Here is a 21,158-nt window from a genome sequence, read left to right as displayed (position 1 = left end):
ATTTAACAATTATTTTAACCGACGCAAATCACTTACCCTACCTTTAATAAAACTGTCAAAACTAAGCATGTTGTATTTTCTAATAATTGTGCAATGGTGCCATTTCATTCGTTTTTTATCCATTATTTTCAGTGCTTGTTTATAAAGTGACTTTACAATGACTGAATTCGAAAAAGAGTAACTAGTAACTAAAGTTTTCAAATAATTGTAGTGGAGTAAAAGTACAAGATTCGCCTCTGAGGTGTAGTGGAGTAGAACATTATTACCATTATAATGTAATTATATATATATATATAATTATAATAATAATAGAAAGACGTGAAAAACAAGCCCAAAGTCGCTTATAATAAGCAGACATGGCAACATAGAAACAGCGCTGCGCAGGGGTTTCTCTCTCTCTCTCGCTTTCTCTCTGCTACACTATAAACAAGCTTTACACAATGCTTAGATGAAATACAGCATTTAGAGGTTAGATTTACGGGAACAACACAGTTATTTTATTATTATTTCATTATTAGTAGGACTAATGAAGTCCCTTGGCCAGGCCGAAAATGCAAATCATCCATTAACTTGAACAATGAGTGTCGGCGGCCCGGTCTGCGGGGGGTCTTGAGGTGTCAACTGCTATTCCCTGTGGGAGAGCGGTCAATTTAGCCGAAATATAACGGCTGGGATGGTATATATGGGGTTTATTTCATATTTATAATACGTTTCAGAAAGAAACTTTCTCAGAGCTTCATGAGAGAAGATAATCCACTTGAAATTCTCAAAATCATGTGTGTATTGAAGTTTTATGGCTGTAGGTCAAACAGGGCATGAGTTGTACCTGTTCAAAGTTGGCATTTTCAATTGAGTGCTATAGCGGCACCTTTTGACGAAAGATTGTGAGATTTATTTCTTGATAGTTTTTCATGACCATCTATCATATGGCAGAGTTTCGTAAACAGCGTATGCACGGTTAAGCCAGAACTGCCAAAAGTGGCAGAATCGGAAGAATACAGGCAATATTAAAACAGGGCCAGGAGCCATGCTGGCAGCCTGGCCCCGTAAATACAAGAACCGCTGGTCCACAAACAAAACGGGGACGAGCGTGTTTTGGGGCGAGTCTTTCGTTACCGTGTCTTTGCCCCTTTATTTAATAACAGATGTGCCGCGAGTAGCTTATCATATTCTAATAAAAATGATGGTTTATTTGTGCATGTCAGAATATCTAATCATTTGGAGTAAACAGGATGTAGATCTGATTAAATCAGGGCTCAGCTCAAATGAATCATGTAATGGCAATGGCAAAACAATATTACTTTTGTTAATTGTTGTTTTAGTTGTCTGTCCATGGTGGAAGTGCAAATAGTCTAATTAATTTAGTTAGAAAATGCATCATTCTGGATTATGGAAGCAAACCAACTTCAGTCCACAACTTTTCTTTTTTTGAATGCATATGGGGGCCTCATATTAGCTCTTGAAACGGGCCTCCAGATCACTAAGGCCGCCCCTGTACATGGGGGAGGAATGAAAGGGTGGGGGTCCAGAATAATGCCCATGTTGAGGACATGGGTGGAGGGGGTGGGGGGGGGGGGGGGGTGACAGTGGAGCATCAATATTGAGTGAAAAGTCTTTTCTAGACTCCTTGGTTAAAAATATAAAATAAACCTGATATATTTGATTCTCCTTAAACCACTTGAACCCCAGCAAAGCTATTCGGGGGGAACATTCACCAAGAATAGCTGATCTACAATCTTGTAGATCTACAAGCTTGTAGATCTACAATCTTGTAGATCTACAAGCTTGTAGATCGGCTAGATCGGCTGTAGGTGTGAAAGTGAAAATAGAGTTGTAAGGTACGTTTGACCGGTTTAAGTGGTTCAGATTAAACTATTATGTTTCCTAAATTATATTGAATTTCATGATTTGAAAAATAAAAGGACAAACGAACAAGCTCTGAAGATGAAGCCTAGTTTTGTATCAATCTATTAGAATAGATCACTCCAACAGGCACAGTAATTGAAAGTGACATCTGGTCTGGACCAGGCTAGCTTCACAGAATACATCTCCATGGTAACGAATGTAGCATTGACTTCATGAAACCAAGTCATGGATAAACATATCAGGATAACTGACTCAGTTCATCTGGAGAGAGAACTCAGCTTTCATTAAACTGATTCATAGCTACAGTAAGTCATGATACATTTATCCAGGAGAGCTGATAAATCCCTGGTTAATCTGCTATCTAGGTTTTGTGAAACAGGCCCCTGGTTAGAGCTGACCACTGACACACACACACACACACACACACACACACACACACACACACACACACACACACACACACACACACACACACACACACACACACACACTCACACTCACACTCACACACACACAGAATGCCTAAACACTGCCAGTGCAGTCAGATAATGGGGAAACAGCCAGTTACAAAGTGCATGTAAGGCAGAGCATTGTCACATACAGTATAGATGGCATACTTGTCAGACACAGCGGACAACAATCATGGATAAAGGAAACAACACCTCCTCCACATTGAGCGGCTTCCTATAATAGCTGATATTGAGCAGTACCTTGCTAATTGTTTAGCACTCCTTTTGGAGAGGCCGGCCATTTGCAGGCCCCTCACAACCAACTTGTGCCCTAGACTACCAAAGATATAAACCAAAAGTTTACATCTGTAGCCTAGCTGAGAGATGGTCTGCTCTAGCTCTGATTTTAGCACTTTGGTTAGGAAGGCTTCCTCTAAGCTGTAATCAAAAGTATAGCCGACCTCGAGAATGAACACCTCCCTATGGTTTTCATTAACAACAATGACATCAGGGGTGTTAGCTGAAATGTTAGAGAACACAGAATCATCATTACACAGGATACACATGTTGTAATGTTAGAGAACACAGAATCATCATTACACAGAATAAAACATGTTGTAATGTTAGAGAACACAGAGTCATCATTACACAGGCTAAACATGTTGTAATGTTAGAGAACACAGAATCATCATTACACAGGCTAAACATGTTATAATGTTAGAGAACAGAGTCATCATTACACAGGCTAAACATGTTGCAATGTTAGAGAACACAGAGTCATCATTACACAGGCTAAACATGCTATGATGTTAGAGAACACAGAATCATCATTACACAGGCTAAACATGCTGTAATGTTAGAGAACACAGAGTCATCATTACACAGGCTAAACATGCTATGATGTTAGAGAACACAGAATCATCATTACACAGGCTAAACATGCTGTAATGTTAGAGAACACAGAATCATCATTACACAGGCTAAACATGCTGTAATGTTAGAGAACACAGAGTCATCATTACACAGGCTAAACATGTTATAATGTTAGAGAACACAGAGTCATCATTACACAGGCTAAACATGCTGTAATGTTAGAGAACACAGAGTCATCATTACACAGGCTAAACATGTTGTAATGTTAGAGAACACAGAATCATCATTACACAGGCTAAACATGCTGTAATGTTAGAGAACACAGAGTCATCATTATACAGGCTAAACATGTTGTAATGTTAGAGAACACAGAGTCATCATTACACAGGCTAAACATGCTGTAATGTTAGAGAACACAGAATCATCATTACACAGGCTAAACATGCTATGATGTTAGAGAACACAGAATCATCATTACACAGGCTAAACATGCTGTAATGTTAGAGAACACAGAATCATCATTACACAGGCTAAACATGCTGTAATGTTAGAGAACACAGAATCATCATTACACAGGCTAAACATGCTGTAATGTTAGAGAACACAGAGTCATCATTACACAGGCTAAACATGTTATAATGTTAGAGAACACAGAGTCATCATTACACAGGCTAAACATGCTGTAATGTTAGAGAACACAGAGTCATCATTACACAGGCTAAACATGTTGTAATGTTAGAGAACACAGAATCATCATTACACAGGCTAAACATGCTGTAATGTTAGAGAACACAGAGTCATCATTATACAGGCTAAACATGTTGTAATGTTAGAGAACACAGAGTCATCATTACACAGGCTAAACATGTTGTAATGTTAGAGAACACAGAATCATCATTATACAGGCTAAACATGTTGTAATGTTAGAGAACACGGAGTCATCATTACACAGGATACACATGTTATAATTTTAGAGAACACAGAATCATCATTACACAGGATACACATGTTATAATGTTAGAGAACACAGAATCATCATTACACAGGCTAAACATGCTGTAATGTTAGAGAACACAGAGTCATCATTACACAGGCTAAACATGTTATAATGTTAGAGAACACAGAAACAGGGTTGTGCTGGCCACTGGGAAATTCGGGAAAATTCCAGAACGGCCGCGCCATTTACGGGCCACCAGACGGCCGGTGGGCCACAAAAAAATTAATAAAAAAATGAATAAAACATATTTTTTGCTCCCGTTCTAGGATTATTACGGTAATTTCCGGGTCGCGCGGCCCAATTATTAGTTACGTTACTGTTGGGCTGGGACGTTTTTCAGCAGTGGCGTAATTTACATAGGGTTGATGGGTTAAAAATTGGATCAATTTGACTAAGTATTGAGGGTTTAAGAGATTACATGTCATTCATGGATTAATGTTACTAATATAAATCCAACATATTCATAGAAAATATAAAACAAATAGAAACACAAAACATTAATTTACACGTCACACACATAGACTGTAAGGTCACACACTGATGATAGTGCTGTCAAAGAAGCCTATGAAAAAGTTCATTACATTACATTACATTTCATTACAGTCATTTAGCAGACGATTTTATCCAAAGAGACTTACAATAAGCCCATTCAACATAGTGACTTACAATAAGTGCATTCAACATAGAGACTTACAATAAGTGCATTCAACATAGAGACTTACAATAAGCCCATTCAACATAGAGACTTACAATAAGTGCATTCAACATAGAGACTTACAATAAGCCCATTCAACATAGAGACTTACAATAAGTGCATTCAACATAGAGACTTACAATAAGTGCATTCAACATAGAGACTTACAATAAGTGCATTCAACATAGAGACTTACAATAAGCCCATTCAACATAGTGACTTACAATAAGTGCATTCAACATAGAGACTTACAATAAGTGCATTCAACATAGAGACTTACAATAAGCCCATTCAACATAGAGACTTACAATAAGTGCATTCAACATAGAGACTTACAATAAGCCCATTCAACATAGTGACTTACAATAAGTGCATTCAACATAGAGACTTACAATAAGCCCATTCAACATAGAGACTTACAATAAGTGCATTCAACATAGAGACTTACAATAAGTGCATTCAACATAGAGACTTACAATAAGTGCATTCAACATAGAGACTTACAATAAGTGCATTCAACATAGAGACTTACAATAAGTGCATTCAACATAGAGACTTACAATAAGTGCATTCAACATAGATACTTACAATAAGTGCATTCAGTAGAGTCATGACTTTTTGTCAATTTGGCTAGAGTGTCAAAAAGGAACATATCGTTGTTTTTGTTTTCCTCTATTAAAGATGAATAATAGGTGGCTCTGGCATTGCAGAGAGCCTTCCTATATATTTTAAGGCTGTTCTGCAAGGCTATACAGGATTCTTTCTGTTTGGTTGAACGCCATATCCTTTCAAGCTTACGTGACGTTTGCTTGAGTTATACCATGGGGCTAGCCTCTGTTGCTTTATTACCCTCTTTCTTAAAGGAGCAACAGAGTCAAGCGTTGTCTGAAGGGAGCCTGTAACACTATCAATAAGGTGATCGACCTGAGAGGGGCTATAAGTATAGAGATCTTCAATTGTGTTGGAATATACTGAGTTGATGGCTGATGGTATTGCTTCCTTAAATTTGCCCACAGCACTATCAGATAGATTTCTACCAAATACATTTTTGTCCAATGGTGAGTAATCAATTAGTGTAAAATCAAAAGTTATTAAATAGTGGTCGGAGAGGTTCTCATTATATGGGAAGACTATGAGATGTTCAATTTCAATACCATAGACCAAAACAAGGTCGAGGGTATGGTTGAACTTGTGAGTAGGTTTATCTACGCACTGAGAGAAACCGATTGACTCAATTAATGTAATACACGCTTTACTGAGGCTATCGGTTACTACATCCACGTGGATATTCATGTCGGCAGCCAAAATGATTCTATCAGAGTCTAGGACTAGGCGTGATAGAAACTCTGAGAATTCAGATAGAAATTCAGTGTAGGCCCCAGGAGGGCGGTACACTGTAACAAATAATAAAGGCTGTAATGATTTCCAGCTTGGGTGCGAAAGAGTGAGAACCAGACTTTCAAACGTTTTGTAAGTCAGCCTGTGTCTGGGGCTGATTATTAAGCTTGAGTTGAATATGGCTGCAACTCCACCTCCAATCTGGCCGGTGTCTCGAGGGATATGAGCATTTGTGTGACTTGGTGGGGTGGCTGTATTTAGACAGACGTATTCTTGCTCACCCAGCCATGTTTCGGTAAGACAAAGTAGATCAAGATGGTTTTCTGATATGATTTCATTTACCAATACACCTTTATAGCGTAGAGATCTAATGTTCAGTCCACATTTAATAATTTTGTTTTGTGGCACTACTGCATTAATTTTGATCTATGCCAAGTTTTTATGCACAGCTCCTCGAACCCTTGGTTTCATATGCCTAGGGGGTCGAGTAGTTTCAATTGTTCTGATTTGTAGGGTAGGTGGCTGCTCTGGTGGAAGCACAGAGAAGCCTGTAGGACTGCAACTCTGCTTCCTGATCCCAACTCTGGGTGGTCATAGTTTATTGATAAACTCGTCTATATTTCTTGAGATGAGCGCCGCACCATCCCAAGTTGGATGTATGCAGTCTCTCCCCATCAGACCAGTTTTCCCCTCGAAAGTTTGCCAATGATTTATAAAGCCCACGTTATTGTCTGGACACCACCTTGATAACCAGCGGTTGAATGAAGACATACGGCTGTACATCTCATCACCAATCATATTTGGCAGGGGACCAGAGAAAACTACGGAGTCCGACATTGTCTTTGCGTATGTGCACACAGACTCAATATTTATCTTCGTGATCTCTGATCTCTTAAGTCGTGTGTCATTGCCACCGCAGTGGATTACAATTGTATCATAACGTTTATGTTTACTTTTAGCCAGCATTTTAAAATCTGATTCGATGTCGCCCGCTCTGGCCCCGGGGATGCATTTGACTATGGTCCCTGGTGTCACTAACTTCACGTTTCTCATTATAGAACTACCAATAACCAGAGTTGTATTCTCAGTGACACGCGGAGGGGGCGTGTCACAGGGTGGAGCTGACGTCTCACTGCTAAACTCAACGGGTGTAGCAGCGAGTGGGGAAAATCTGTTTGAAACGTGAAGTGGTTGGTGTCCCGTGTGCTTTTGTTTATTACTACGCTTACGACCAGGAGCAGTCACCCAGCCGTCTTGGGTCGTAGGGTGCGTGTGGGGACTATGATCAGTCACGGTCGGTGACCGTGACTGGTAATGTCCCCCTGTTCCCTGTTGCACGGGAGCAGAGGCTAGGCTAAAGTGAGCACCGCTAGCTATGGTTTCCTCTAGCCGCCAGAGCCTCTCCTCCAGCGCTGCACACACACAGCACTTGTTACATACATCCGTACATTCAATAAAGTCGTCGGAGTTGTAACTATGCATGAGACATACAGCACAGGAGAGAGGATGAGAGCGAGACGGGAACCGGGGGGGGAAGGAGTGAGAAGCCATCGCCCCGCAGCCCAGGGTAGCCGCTAAAGCTAAAGCTAGGCTAATTGTAAAGCCAACAGCCAACGGCAAAGTTAGTCCCTTAGCTAGACAATCAGCCCAAGCAGCGATAAAGTCGCCACACAGTAGAGAGATAGGGTAGTAGTTAGCGGTGGTTAAGCCTAGAAAAAAATAAATTCTCTCTTAGAGGAACCACTGAAGGCTTCTATGAATCATGGAGACCTTTCATTGAATACTTTAATAAACAGACCGCTCCAGACTAGAACGCTCTGGGGCCAGCGAGTGTAGCGGACAGTGGATTTCAGTGTCTCTCCCTTGGGTGTACACGACACAATGACAATGGCTGTGACCCATGATGTGACCCATGACCCTGCTTGTACTTTTTTTTTTTTTTTTTTACTTAATCTCAGTTACGTAGTTGTTTTGTCTTTTCTGTTTATTTGTTGTTTTTTGTTTGGGGGGGATTGCATGTCGTGTTTTTGTTTGTCTTGTGATGTGTAGAAAAAAAGAAAGAAATGGGGGTGACGTTATATGCAATGACTGTCTATGCAATGACTTTTGACATACTATTGAATTATCCCCAATAAAAAAGTATTTGAAAAAAAAAAATAAAAAAAAGTTAGCAGTGCTAGTGTGTGTTCAAATCACAATAATACAATAATATCAACGTTAGTGTCTTGCGCAGCTAAACGATATACGTCTCGCTAGCTCAGACAGTACAGGAAGTGACGTAACACGCTTACTGTCGGGGCTACGTCAGGGTTGCCAGGTCTCAACCTGGCAACCCTGACCTAACCAAATGTTTGCCACCTCGGTTTCCGTAATTTCCTCCAGATTAAAGATGGGAGGTATTTTTGGACAGGGCGGGGTACAAACTTTGAGGGATTAAACATTTGTGTTATTTCTTTAACAGAGTTTAGAAAAAACATAATTAGGGTACTAGCAAGGGTTTGGGGATCTTTCACCAGGGCGTTGTCTATTTTTAGTTCTAAGCTATTGTTGTTTTGTTTGTAATGTTTCCCTGTTAGTTTGTTAATGCACTCCCAGACTTTCTTACCATTTCCTTTAGCACCCTCTATGATATAGATATAAAATGTTGGTTTCGCCTTCCTTAGGAGTTGGGTGACTTGGTTTCGTACATGGGCAAATTTCTGCCTGTCAGTTGTTAAACCAGATTTTAATGACTGTTTAAGCAGTACATCTCTTTTTTTCATGAGAGCTCTACAAGTTTCATCAACCCAGGGTAGGGTGATTTTTTGCCCTTTCCTTTGTCTCCTTCTCCTGGTGAAAGATTCCATTACACTTTGTATTTTGGACAATAAAACACTGCATCCAATTTCAATATCGTCACCACATGTGTAGATGTCATCCCACTCAACCCTTTTTAGGGCAACATCAAAGCTGTGTTGTAGATTCTTTGGGATGGTGCTGACCATTGGTTGGGGCTGGGTTTTACTGAACCGTTGTTTTGAAAGTTTTCTGGCAAAAAATATTATATTATGGTCTGACAGAGTTAGGAAATTATATGTTTTGGTGATTCTTTCCACTTTGTTGGAAAACAGTAAATCAATTCTAGTTGCTGAGTGGCTAGTGATTCTCGTAGGCTGCTCTATCATTTGAGTGAGATTGTAGTAATCTGTTATTTGTTTGAGATTTTTCCTAATCTTCTTGTCATCCCAATTTACATTTATGTCACCTATCAATATTACCTCTTTGTTAAAGTCACAGGCTGTCAGAATAGATTTTAGTTGCTCATAGACTTCAACCTTGGCTGATGGTTGGCGGTATAAACAGATTAAGGTAAAAGACATCTCGGCTGAGAGTGTGATTTCCACACCGACACACTCTGCCTTGATCTCATTAGGCCATGTAATCTGTCTGCACTCCAAGCTGCTTTTTACATAAAGCAGGGCCCCCCCACCCTTCCCTGTTGTACCTCATTGTACCTGGGCATGCTTACTAGAGCATCTGGGGAGGATTGGTTCAACCAAGTTTCCGTCAGTCCCAAACAGTCAATGTTTGAATTTACAAGCAGGTTTTCAATTTCACTTTTTTTGTTCTTCATACTACGAATGTTTAAGTGGCCGCAAAACAGCCCTTTAGGTTTGCACCGGGGGTCCCACACAGTTTTAGCTTGATTTAGTGTCTGAAAAATATTGGTGGATCTTTGCTTTTTGAATACCGGGTTCCTGTGTTTTACCTTGGTGGGAGGTTTCGACGTGGGGGGAGGGGGGGTTGGGGTGTTATTAATCTATAGACCCTCACACTGATATGTATTAATCTATAGACCCTCACACTGATATGTATTAATCTATAGACCCTCACACTGATATGTATTGATCTATAGACCCTCACACTGATATGTATTAATCTATAGACCCTCACACTGATATGTATTAATCTATAGATCCTCACACTGATATGTATTAATCTACAGACCCTCACACTGATATGTATTCATCTATAGACCCTCACACTGATATGTATTAATCTATAGACCCTCACACTGATATGTATTTGTCCACAGACCCCCATCTGAAAATAGTTTCTGCCAGGGACCCCCATAAGAGAAGATTTTAATCATTTGTCCAATTAAAAAAAAATAGCTGATCTACAAGCTCACAACACGTCAGGATATGAAGTGTTGTGAGCTTGTAGATCTGCTATTTTTCCATCCATCCATCCATCTTCAACCGCTTATCCGGAGTCGGGTCGCGGGGCCAGCAGTTCCAGCAGAGAGCTCCAGACTTTCCTCTCCTGAACAACATTAGCCACTTCCTCCTGGGGGATCCCGAGGCGTTCCAAGGCCAGTGTGGAGATGTATTCCCCTCATCTGGTCCTTGGTCTCCTCCCAGTGGGACGTGCAGCGAGGACCTCCCTAGGGAGACGCTCGGAAGGCATCCGTACTAGATGCCCGAACCACCTAAGCTGGCTCCTTTCCAAGTGAAGGAGCAGTGACTACTCCGAGTGTCTCCCGGGTTACCGAACTTCGCACCCTATCTCTAAGGGAGATTAACTTCTCACCCTATCTCTAAGGGAGATGAACTTCTCACCCTATCTCTAAGGGAGAGGAACTTCTCACCCTATCTCTAAGGGAGAGGAACTTCTCACCCTATCTCTAAGGGAGAGGAACTTCTCACCCTATCTCTAAGGGAGATGAACTTCTCACCCTATCTCTAAGGGAGATGAACTTCTCACCCTATCTCTAAGGGAGAGGAACTTCTCACCCTATCTCTAAGGGAGATGAACTTCTCACCCTATCTCTAAGGGAGAGGCCAGCCACCCGTCTGACAAAACTCATTTCGGACGCTTGTATCCGCGACCTTATTCTTTGGGTCATGACCCACATTTCATGACCATGAGGTTAGAGTAGGAACGAAGATTGCTCGGTAGACCGAGAGCTTTGTCTTCTGGCTCAGCTCTCTTTTCGTCACCACAGTGCGGTACAGCGACTGCAATACCGCTCCTGCTGCTCCCATTCTCTGGCTATTTTTGTTCCAACATTATATACCGCCCAATCTGGGAACCCAGATCCAACTGAAAATGAAAAACAGCGACCTCTGCTGTTTGTTCTATGTCTGTTGGCTCTGGGAGGAAGTCGACGTAGCACACGTGCGCAAAGGAAACCGGGGTTTAGGTCTGCCTTCAGCTTTCACTTCCGGTGGGTGCCACTATGTTTTCATTCCCACTAACAATATTTCTACACGGAACACTAACACCACTTCTCCCAGAGAACATGGATCGTTTTGGTTATAAGCCCACTTGTTTCTATGATGAAAGAGTAAGTTAAAATGTGAATATCTTTCCGTGGTTTTGTCTGCTCCGCGGACGCTATTGTTAAATTAGTTTGGGTTTGTTTCGAGGGGGAAAGATCGACAGACATGTGAATCCCGGCCACTACATTTGATTGGGTAAAGCACGGCCTGCTTCCTGATCTGAAGGCACGCCCACTTGTAGCCAATGCGCACACGTTATGACGAACCTCCCCGACAGATTCCAACGCAGTGCAGAATCTGTTCTTGAGAGATTATATACCGCCTAACTAGCAAAATTGGAGATGGACACGGCCCCAACATTAGACCATAAATCGTGTCAAGGCCCAAAACGTTTTCAAAGTGTCTTACATTGCGAACTGCTTCCTAGCTGCCTGTGTGAAGCTCTGTGAATGAAAACACACCCGAGGATTCAGTCTAGACATTATTGTGTCACTGTTTGAACAATGATATCCATCTTTAACTGGGACTGCATTTCAAGGTTCAAGGTTAAGTCTAAATGGAAAAAAACACACATTTGATTCAAATGAATCTTTCAACAGTGTTGCTGAAGTGATGGTGGAAGGTGTGGGTCCCAGCTCCACTCTGTCTCCTGGACAACTAACAAGAACACAAAGAAGGAGACTGAGAAGAAGAAATGCAACCGAAAGGTCAGAACAACAAAGTGTACCCATGGCAACGTGTGTATGTTGTACCCATGGCAGTGTGTGTGTGTGTGTGTGTGTGTGTGTGTGTGTGTGTGTGTGTGTGTGTGTGTGTGTGTGTGTGTGTGTGTGTGTGTGTGTGTGTGTGTGTGTGTGTGTGTGTGTGTGTGTGTGTGTGTGTGTGTGTGTGTGTGTGCACAACACAAGGAGACCAAAGGTATTGCTTAGGGGCACAGTAGATTAGTCAGTAGTAGCGCTGTCGCCTCACAGCTAGATGTGAGGCGACAAAAATGACCCCCCCCCCCTCCCCCCCAGACCAATAGATATTTGTGGGCTGCCGCTGCCTTTAGCCTCTGGCTCATCATCCGTCACGGACACACTGTACCACCTGGCTGGTACTCAGGGGTAAAAGTGGGCCGTAACGGTACACCGTATCGGGAAGAAGAGGGGAAAGAAATGCTGTCAAAAGCCCATATTATAACCTGCCTGTCCAACAATAAAACTCATACTCTTAAATCAACATAAGTATTAGTTTTCTTATAAAGTGCTCCTAAATGGCTCCAGTGTGTTTGTGTCAACATATTCTGTGTTGTTTGTGGTGTTTAATTACTCCACGGAGAGGATCTGTTCACTCGCAACAAGCCACAGCGCTGTCAATGCTTGTCTGTGGGTTAAGCTGAAGACTCGTCCCAAAACACGCTCACGCCCATTTCTTTCGCAGACCATCGATTCTTGTATTCTTGTATTTGTTTTACTGAGGATAAGGTTAGGAATAGTGTATTGGGTTTAGTACCAAATACATTTTACTCTGGGAAGGTGACACATTTTGTGAAGCTTATGACTAAATACATGAGCCAGTAGACAGAGGAGTGACTGGTTTAGAAGTTCTCAAACATTCAGTAATGAACCAGCCCCTCAGACAGAGTAAAATCACTTTAAACTTTAATGTTAGTTCATGCTATTAAGGATTCTTCTTATGGAATATATGAGTCAGAAACAGAGTGTTGTGTGATTGTTATGATTCCAGAAGTGACGACCAGAGACAGACACCAGAGTCTCCAGAACAGACCAATGAACCAGACTCCCAGACACAGTAAGTAACTGTAAACTTTAATTCATGTTAGCTAAAGTGATATTTCACTTTAAAAAAGTAAAATTAGGACATTGTATCGTCTACTCAGGCTTTTGGGAGCACCCTGGACAGTTTTAAGTTGATAGATTCAGTATTTAGATATTTGATATTCATTTTATCAGACACGCCCCCTTCCTATTCAAACCCATTGTAACTTCAAACTTCATTTTAACTATATTAGATTCATCAGAAACACCCGTCCTTGGTTCTGGTGACTCAGTCTAATACGCGAAGAGACTGAGTTTTTTCAATTACTTTTTTCATTTATAAAAAAAAAAAGGAAAATGAAATAAATGTAATACAATAAAGTAATTAAATAAAATAAATGAAAAAAGTTATCGAAAAAACACGGCCCCCTCACGAATTAGGAGGGCAGTATGAGTCACCAGAACCAAGGACGGGTGTATTTGATGAATCTAACATGTTTAAAATTGAGTTGGAAGTTACAATGGGTTTGTATAGGAAGGGGGCGTGTCTGATAAAATGAATATCAAATATCTAAATACTGAATCGAGCAACTTAAAAACTCTCTGAGGGGCCCACAAAAGCCTGAGTAGATGATAAAATGACCCAACATGTTTTTGAAAGTGAAATTTAAGGAGTTTCCATTAGGAATGTACTGTGATGTTTAGTGATTGTGATGATAACAGAGATGACAGAAACAGTGTTGTGTGATTGTGATGATAACAGAGGTGACAGAAACAGTGTTGTCTGATTGTGATGATAACAGAGATGTGATTGTGATGATAACAGAGAGGACAGAAACAGTGTTGTGTGATTGTGATGATAACAGAGATGACAGAAACAGTGTTGTGTGATTGTGAAGATAACAGAGGTGACATAAACAGTGTTGTGTGATTGTGATGATAACAGAGTTGACAACCAGAGTCAGAAACCAGAGGCTCCAGCAGCCAGCAGCACAACGAGTGGCATCTACTCTTCAGACGTCAGTGATGAACCTGGACCTTCACACTCAAAGTAAGATCAATGATCAGGAAACTCAATGTTGTGATAGAATCCTCTTAGATTTACTTAAAACCCTGGGGATCCGTTTCACAAAGGCAGAATGAAATCATCCTGGATGTAAGATAAATCCAGGTTTGACCAAGTCTACTCAGTGCAGCCTGGTTTATTCTATTCCACGAACGCCAAGCCAGGCTGAGAAGGAGTGACTAGGTCAAGACAGACTTGTTCAAGTCAGGCTGAATGTGCTTTCACGTCTTCTCCAGTAGACATGAGGTCGAGCACAGATTTATTCAACAGCCCACAAGTTTGATCATAGATTTATTGATCCTGAAATGGAGAAGAAGCTCTTATGAGGAAGTAAGCTTATAAAAGAAATACTGCTGCTGTGATTCAGGCGGTGAAACCGAGTGAACCTTTTTCTGACTGGTTTTCCAATCTCACTGTGACATATGTATGTCATCACATTGTATGTTTTAGTTTGACAGAAAGTAATTAGGATTGTTTTTTTAGGGGCTTTTGATGTAAGAATGCATACAATACAATAAAAATCATAGTTTATTTTAGGCAACTATTGTTAGGTATGTCCATATTATGACCAGGGATATGCTCTAAGAGGGTTGAAAATGTATGTTTAAAGGAGAATTCCGGACATTTAAAGTGTTATCTTTGATGTCTCGTTACTCACCTACCGACGTAAAAAGTGGCGTTCTTTTTTTCCAGTGATTCCCCTGTCGTCATTTTTTAAACCCCCTCCGTTGTCATAATGGGAGCGCGTGGGTCAGGGAAATTTGTCTATTATAACCGATGCAAAGTTATTTTTTTCTCTACTACTACTCATTGTAGAGTCTCATGATAGTCAAACATGTGCTGAAACTTCCTGCGAGGCTACCGTTAATGGCGAACGATTTAACACTGGTTGCTTGTTTCCAGAACCTGGCACACCGAGTTGCCAGGTTCTGGAAAGAAACAAGCATCCAGTGTTAAATCGTTCGCCATTAACGGTAGCCTCGCAGGAAGTTTCAGCGCATGTTTGACTATCATGAGACTCTACAATAAGTAGTAGTAGAGAAAAAAATAACTTTGCATCGGTTATAATAGACGAATTTCCCTGACCCACGCGCTCCCATTATGACAACGGAGGGGGTTTAAAAAATTACGACAGGGGAATCACTGGAAAAAAAGAACGCCACTTTTTACGTCGGTAGGTGAGTAACGAGACATCAAAGATAACACTTTAAATGTCCGGAATTCTCCTTTAATTTCACCACGTCTTTAATGTTAGTTCATGCTATTAAGGATTCTTCATGAGGAATATATGAGTCAGAAACAGAGTGTTGTGTGATTGTTATGATTCCAGAAGTGACGACAAGAGACAGACACCAAAGTCTCCAGAACACACCAATGACCCAGACTCCCAGACACAGTAAGTAACTGTAAACTTTAATTCATGTTAGTCAGGAATATACTGTGAGGTTTACTGATTGTGTACATGGAGGAGGAATGGAAGGGTGGGGGTCCACAATAATGCTTTACATGGGCAGTGGCGGCCTTTGCTATGTTTCACCCGTTTCAATTGAAACGGGCCTCAAACCTCAGGGGACCTCCAAAGAAAAAAATATACATATATCATGTGTTGACTCGCATCCCAGTCCGGGGTCCGCCTCCGGCTGGCCTAAGTCCAAGAATTTCATGCAATAATTGAATAAAAATGAATCAGCCTCCACACCACTAGTTGGCAGCAGCTAATAATCACTGGTGTTTGTTTTGACCTGTCAAGGTGTTGTTGTTTTGTTGCCGGTGAATTGTGACAGACAGTGAGACTACTGCTGAAAGCAAAATGAAACGCACATGGGCAGGTGATGCTTCAGAACGTAAAATAATAGAAATTAGAGAAAAACAAATGAATAGCCTCCCAAAGGTAACCTTGTTTTTTGGTCCTGCTGCTTCAAAATCAACAAAAAAATACCTGCCGACGAATGCTGTTGTTGCATCGGCAACACCCCTTCCGTCACATGCTCAGCATGATCGCTATAATAGCCAAAAACAACTGTGCAGTCTGTGCCTACACATAGCCAGAATACCAAAACGCTTGCCCCAAAACACAGTCGCCCCGGGGCAAATCCGGTGGTATTCACCTGTTATTAATAACCTTAACCTCAGTAAACTATGTCTAAACCTAACCTTATTCCTAAACGTAACCTCAGTAAACTATGCCTAAACCTAACCTTATTTCTAACCTTATCCTCAGTAAAACAAATACAAGAATACAAGAACCGCTGGTCCACAAACAAAATGGGGGCGAGCGTGTTTTGGGGCGAGTCTTTCGTTACCTCTTTGCCCCTTTATTTAATAATAGATGTGCCGCGAGTAGCTTTTCATGTGTGACAGTGGAGCCATCACATCAATATTGAGTGAAAAGTATTTTCTGGACTCCTTGGTTATAAATATAAAATAAACCTGATGTATTTGATTTTCCTTAAACCACTTGAACCCCAGAAAAGCTATTCTGGGGGAACATTCACCAAAGATAGCCGATCTACAATCTTGTAGATCTACAATCTTGTAGATCTACAAGCTTGTAGATCGGCTAGATCGGCTGTAGGTGTGAAAGTGAAAATAGAGTTTGACTAATTCTAGAGGGTTTAAGTGGTTCAGATTAAACTATTATGTTTCCTACATTATATTGAATTTCATGATTTGAAAAATAAAAGGACAAACGATCAAGCTCTGAAGATGACGCCTAGTTGTGTATCAATCTATTAGAATAGATCACTCCAACAGGCACAGTAATTAAAAGTGACATCTGGTGTGGACCAGGCTAGCTTCACAGAATACATCTCCATGGTAACGAATGTAGCATTGCCTTCATGAAACCAAGTCATGGATAAACATATCAGGACAACTGACTCAGTTCATCTGGAGAGAGAACTCAGCTTTCATTAAACTGATGCATAGCTACAGTAAGTCATGATACATTTATCCAGGAGAGCTGGATCTACTAATCTGCTATCTAGGTTAGGTGAAACGGGCCCCTGGTTAGAGCTGACCACTGACACACACACACACACACACACACACACACACACACACACACACACACACACACACACACACACACACACACACACACACACACACACACACACACACACACACACACACACACACACACACACACACACACACACACAGAATGCCTAAACACTGCCAGTGCAGTCAGATAATGGGGAAACAGCCAGTTACAAAGTGCATGTAAGGCAGAACATTGTTACATACAGTATAGTTGGCATACTTGTCAGACACAGCAGACAACAATCATGGGTAAAGGAAACAACACCTCCTCCACATTGAGCGGCTTCCTATAATAGCTGATATTGAGCAGTACCTCGCTAATTGTTTGGCCCTCCTTTTGGAGAGGCCGGCCATTTGAAGGCCCCTCACAACCAACTTGTGCATGTGTCCTAGGCTACCAAAGATAAAAACCAAAAGTTTACATCTGTAGCCTAGCTGAGAGATGGTCTGCTCTAGCTGATGATATTTTAGCACTTTGGTTAGGAAGGCTTCCTCTAAGCTGTAATCAAACGTACAGCCGACCTCGAGAATGAACACCTCCCTATGGTTTTCATTAACAACAATGACATCAGGGGTGTTAGCTGAAATGTTAGAGAACACAGAATCATCATTACACAGGCTAAACATGTTGTAATGTTAGAGAACACAGAATCATCATTACACAGGCTAAACATGTTATAATGTTAGAGAACACAGAATCATCATTACACAGGCTAAACATGTTATAATGTTAGAGCACACAGAAACATCATTTCACAGGCTAAACATGTTGTAATGTTAGAGAACACAGAATCATCATTACACAGGCTAAACATGTTATAATGTTAGAGAACACAGAAACATCATTACACAGGCTAAACATGTTGTAATGTTAGAGAACACAGAAACATCATTACACAGGCTAAACATGCTGTAATGTTAGAGAACACATAATCATCATTACACAGACTAAACATGTTGTAATGTTAGAGAACACAGAATCATCATTACACAGGCTAAACATGCTGTAATGTTAGAGAACACAGAATCATCATTACACAGGCTAAACATGCTGTAATGTTAGAGAACACAGAATCATCATTACACAGGCTAAACATGTTGTAATGTTAGAGAACACAGAATCATCATTACACAGGCTAAACATGTTGTAATGTTAGAGAACACAGAAACATCATTACACAGGCTAAACATGTTGTAATGTTAGAGAACACAGAATCATCGTTACACAGGCTAAACATGCTGTAATGTTAGAACACAGAAACATCATTACACAGACTAAACATGTTGTAATGTTAGAGAACACAGAATCATCATTACACAGGCTAAACATGTTATAATGTTAGAGAACACAGAGTCATCATTACACAGGCTAAACATGTTATAATGTTAGAGAACACAGAGTCATCATTACACAGGCTAAACATGCTATGATGTTAGAGAACACAGAATCATCATTACACAGGCTAAACATGCTATGATGTTAGAGAACACAGAATCATCATTACACAGGCTAAACATGCTGTAATGTTAGAGAACACAGAATCATCATTACACAGGCTAAACATGTTGTAATGTTAGAGAACACAGAATCATCATTACACAGGCTAAACATGCTGTAATGTTAGAGAACACAGAATCATCATTACACAGGCTAAACATGTTGTAATGTTAGAGAACACAGAATCATCTTTACACAGGCTAAACATGTTATAATGTTAGAGAACACAGAATCATCATTACACAGGCTAAACATGCTGTAATGTTAGAGAACACAGAATCATCATTACACAGGCTAAACATGTTATAATGTTAGAGAACACAGAATCATCATTACACAGGCTAAACATGTTGTAATGTTAGAGAACACAGAAACATCATTACACAGGCTAAACATGTTGTAATGTTAGAGAACACAGAATCATCATTACACAGGCTAAACATGTTGTAATTATCGAGAAGGCTAAACATGCTCGGCTTCACAGTAGAATGCTTAAAATACAGCATGATGGAGGACCTGAAAATAGAAGTGATATATTTTGATATCAAATCCACTATTCTGTCATGCCTACTTATGTAGAGTCCCCTGTATACATGGCACCCGTTTAAGAGTCCAAACAGTTTTCCACAAAATCATTGTGCACATCACTACATTAACGACGGTAGTTACGACGGGCGTGTTTAAGTTGCACCTCCGTGTTCACACCAGTGTTGTTTTTGGCAGGCATTTTAGATTTAGACGAAATGCTTGTTAGTTTTAGTCACATTTTAGTCATTTCTATCCTTGATAGTTTTAGTCTAGTTTTAGTCGACGAAAACTCAAAAAGGTTTAAGTCTAGTTTTAGTCGACGAAAACTCAAAATAGTTTTAGTCTAGTTTTAGTCGACGAAAACTCAAAATGTTTTTTGTCTAGTTTTAGTCAACGAAAACTCAAAAAGGTTTAAGTCTAGTTTTAGTCGACGAAAACTCAAAATGGTTTTAGTCTAGTTTTAGTCGACGAAAACTCAAAATGTTTTTTGTCTAGTTTTAGTCGACGAAAACTCAAAATGGTTTTAGTCTAGTTTTAGTCATTGGTTTTAGTCAAACAAAAAAATTAAATAATGTATTTAAACTAATTTAATTAGGTCAATATACATATTGTATTTAAGATATGACTGCTAACAGTATTATCATAAAATATATCCCATTTTAGGGGATAACACAATAGGATACAACGTGTGTTACAACACATACTGTAATTCACACAAAATACTGCATGTTCGGAAAATAGAATAGCCTAGATCAGGTTCTCATTATCAACCTTTTTTTTTTACCAGTACCAGCCAGAAAATATTTGTCTCTCCAAGTACCACCATTATGACTGATGTTAAAATACAGTAGCGTACACCTGCCCCATCCTATTTATATGCACAATTCACACAGGAGGCAAATGTATTCCTACTAAAAATGTTGTATTTTTGACAGTTGTGTACATTATGGTAGCACTAAACTGGCACTTAAACTCATGCAGTTGAAAGAAAAACGTCTTAATAGCTTAATAACCACATGGTACCCTCTTTCTAAGCAATGGAAAAATTAGAATGTACATACTGTACTGTACATGTGTATGTAAGAACTAGGTATATTAAGTTACTGTACTGTTGAGTTCCAAGGATTTACTCGTCACGTCACAGTCATAGGCACGATGCAAACAACCATTGAACCCCTACGTCACTGACGTACCCCCTTTTTCACTTGCTTTCACTTGCCCCTGTCCAGCCAAAAAAGCCTGCATGTTTTACTCCTAACAATCCATAGCCTTGATACAAGGCTAAACAATCCAAGTTAGCTTAAGCCATTGGTTCTCAAAGTGGGGTCCGGGGACCCCCAGGGGTTCTTGAGGGAGTTCCAGGGGGTCCCCAGCTAAATGATGGATAGTTAGGAACCAAAAGGACCCTTATGGGTCTGTAACTCTGAGAGTGTACAAATGGAACCAAATGGACCCTAACGGGTTCATTTGGTTCCATTTGTACACTCTCAGAGTTAAATGAACATTGATTTTACAATATGAATTGGGGTCCCAGAGATAGAAATGCCATAAAATAGGGGTCCGTAGTAGGGGTGTTCGATATTGAAAAATATACTATCACGATATTTTTCAAGAAATATCACGATAGACGATATATATCACCATAATGTTTTTATGTTCGTTTTTAGGATTATTATTATTGTATGATTATTAATAACACATATGATGATTAATTATATTATATGATTATAACATTTTATAAGATATGATCATGGGGCACGTATAATCTTTATATTATATA

At 40.2% G+C, this 21,158-nt stretch overlaps 1 protein-coding gene across 1 annotated transcript in view; it reads left to right on the top strand.

The window, feature by feature from the left end:
- Positions 1-21,158, top strand: part of LOC308102525 (uncharacterized protein) — a 152,717-nt gene that overhangs the window by 21,674 nt on the left and 109,885 nt on the right. Inside the window, exon 10 of the mRNA XM_080452267.1 lies at positions 13,210-13,275. Within this exon, the coding sequence (XP_080308393.1) occupies positions 13,210-13,275 (66 nt within the window). The remainder of the gene's footprint in view (positions 1-13,209; positions 13,276-21,158) is intronic.

Source organism: Gymnoscopelus braueri (assembly GCF_963280865.1).
Source record: "Gymnoscopelus braueri genome assembly, chromosome: 16".
NCBI lineage: Eukaryota > Metazoa > Chordata > Actinopteri > Myctophiformes > Myctophidae > Gymnoscopelus > Gymnoscopelus braueri.
The sequence above is the reverse complement of the archived record's forward strand: the minus strand, read 5'-3'. Positions and strand labels throughout refer to the sequence as shown.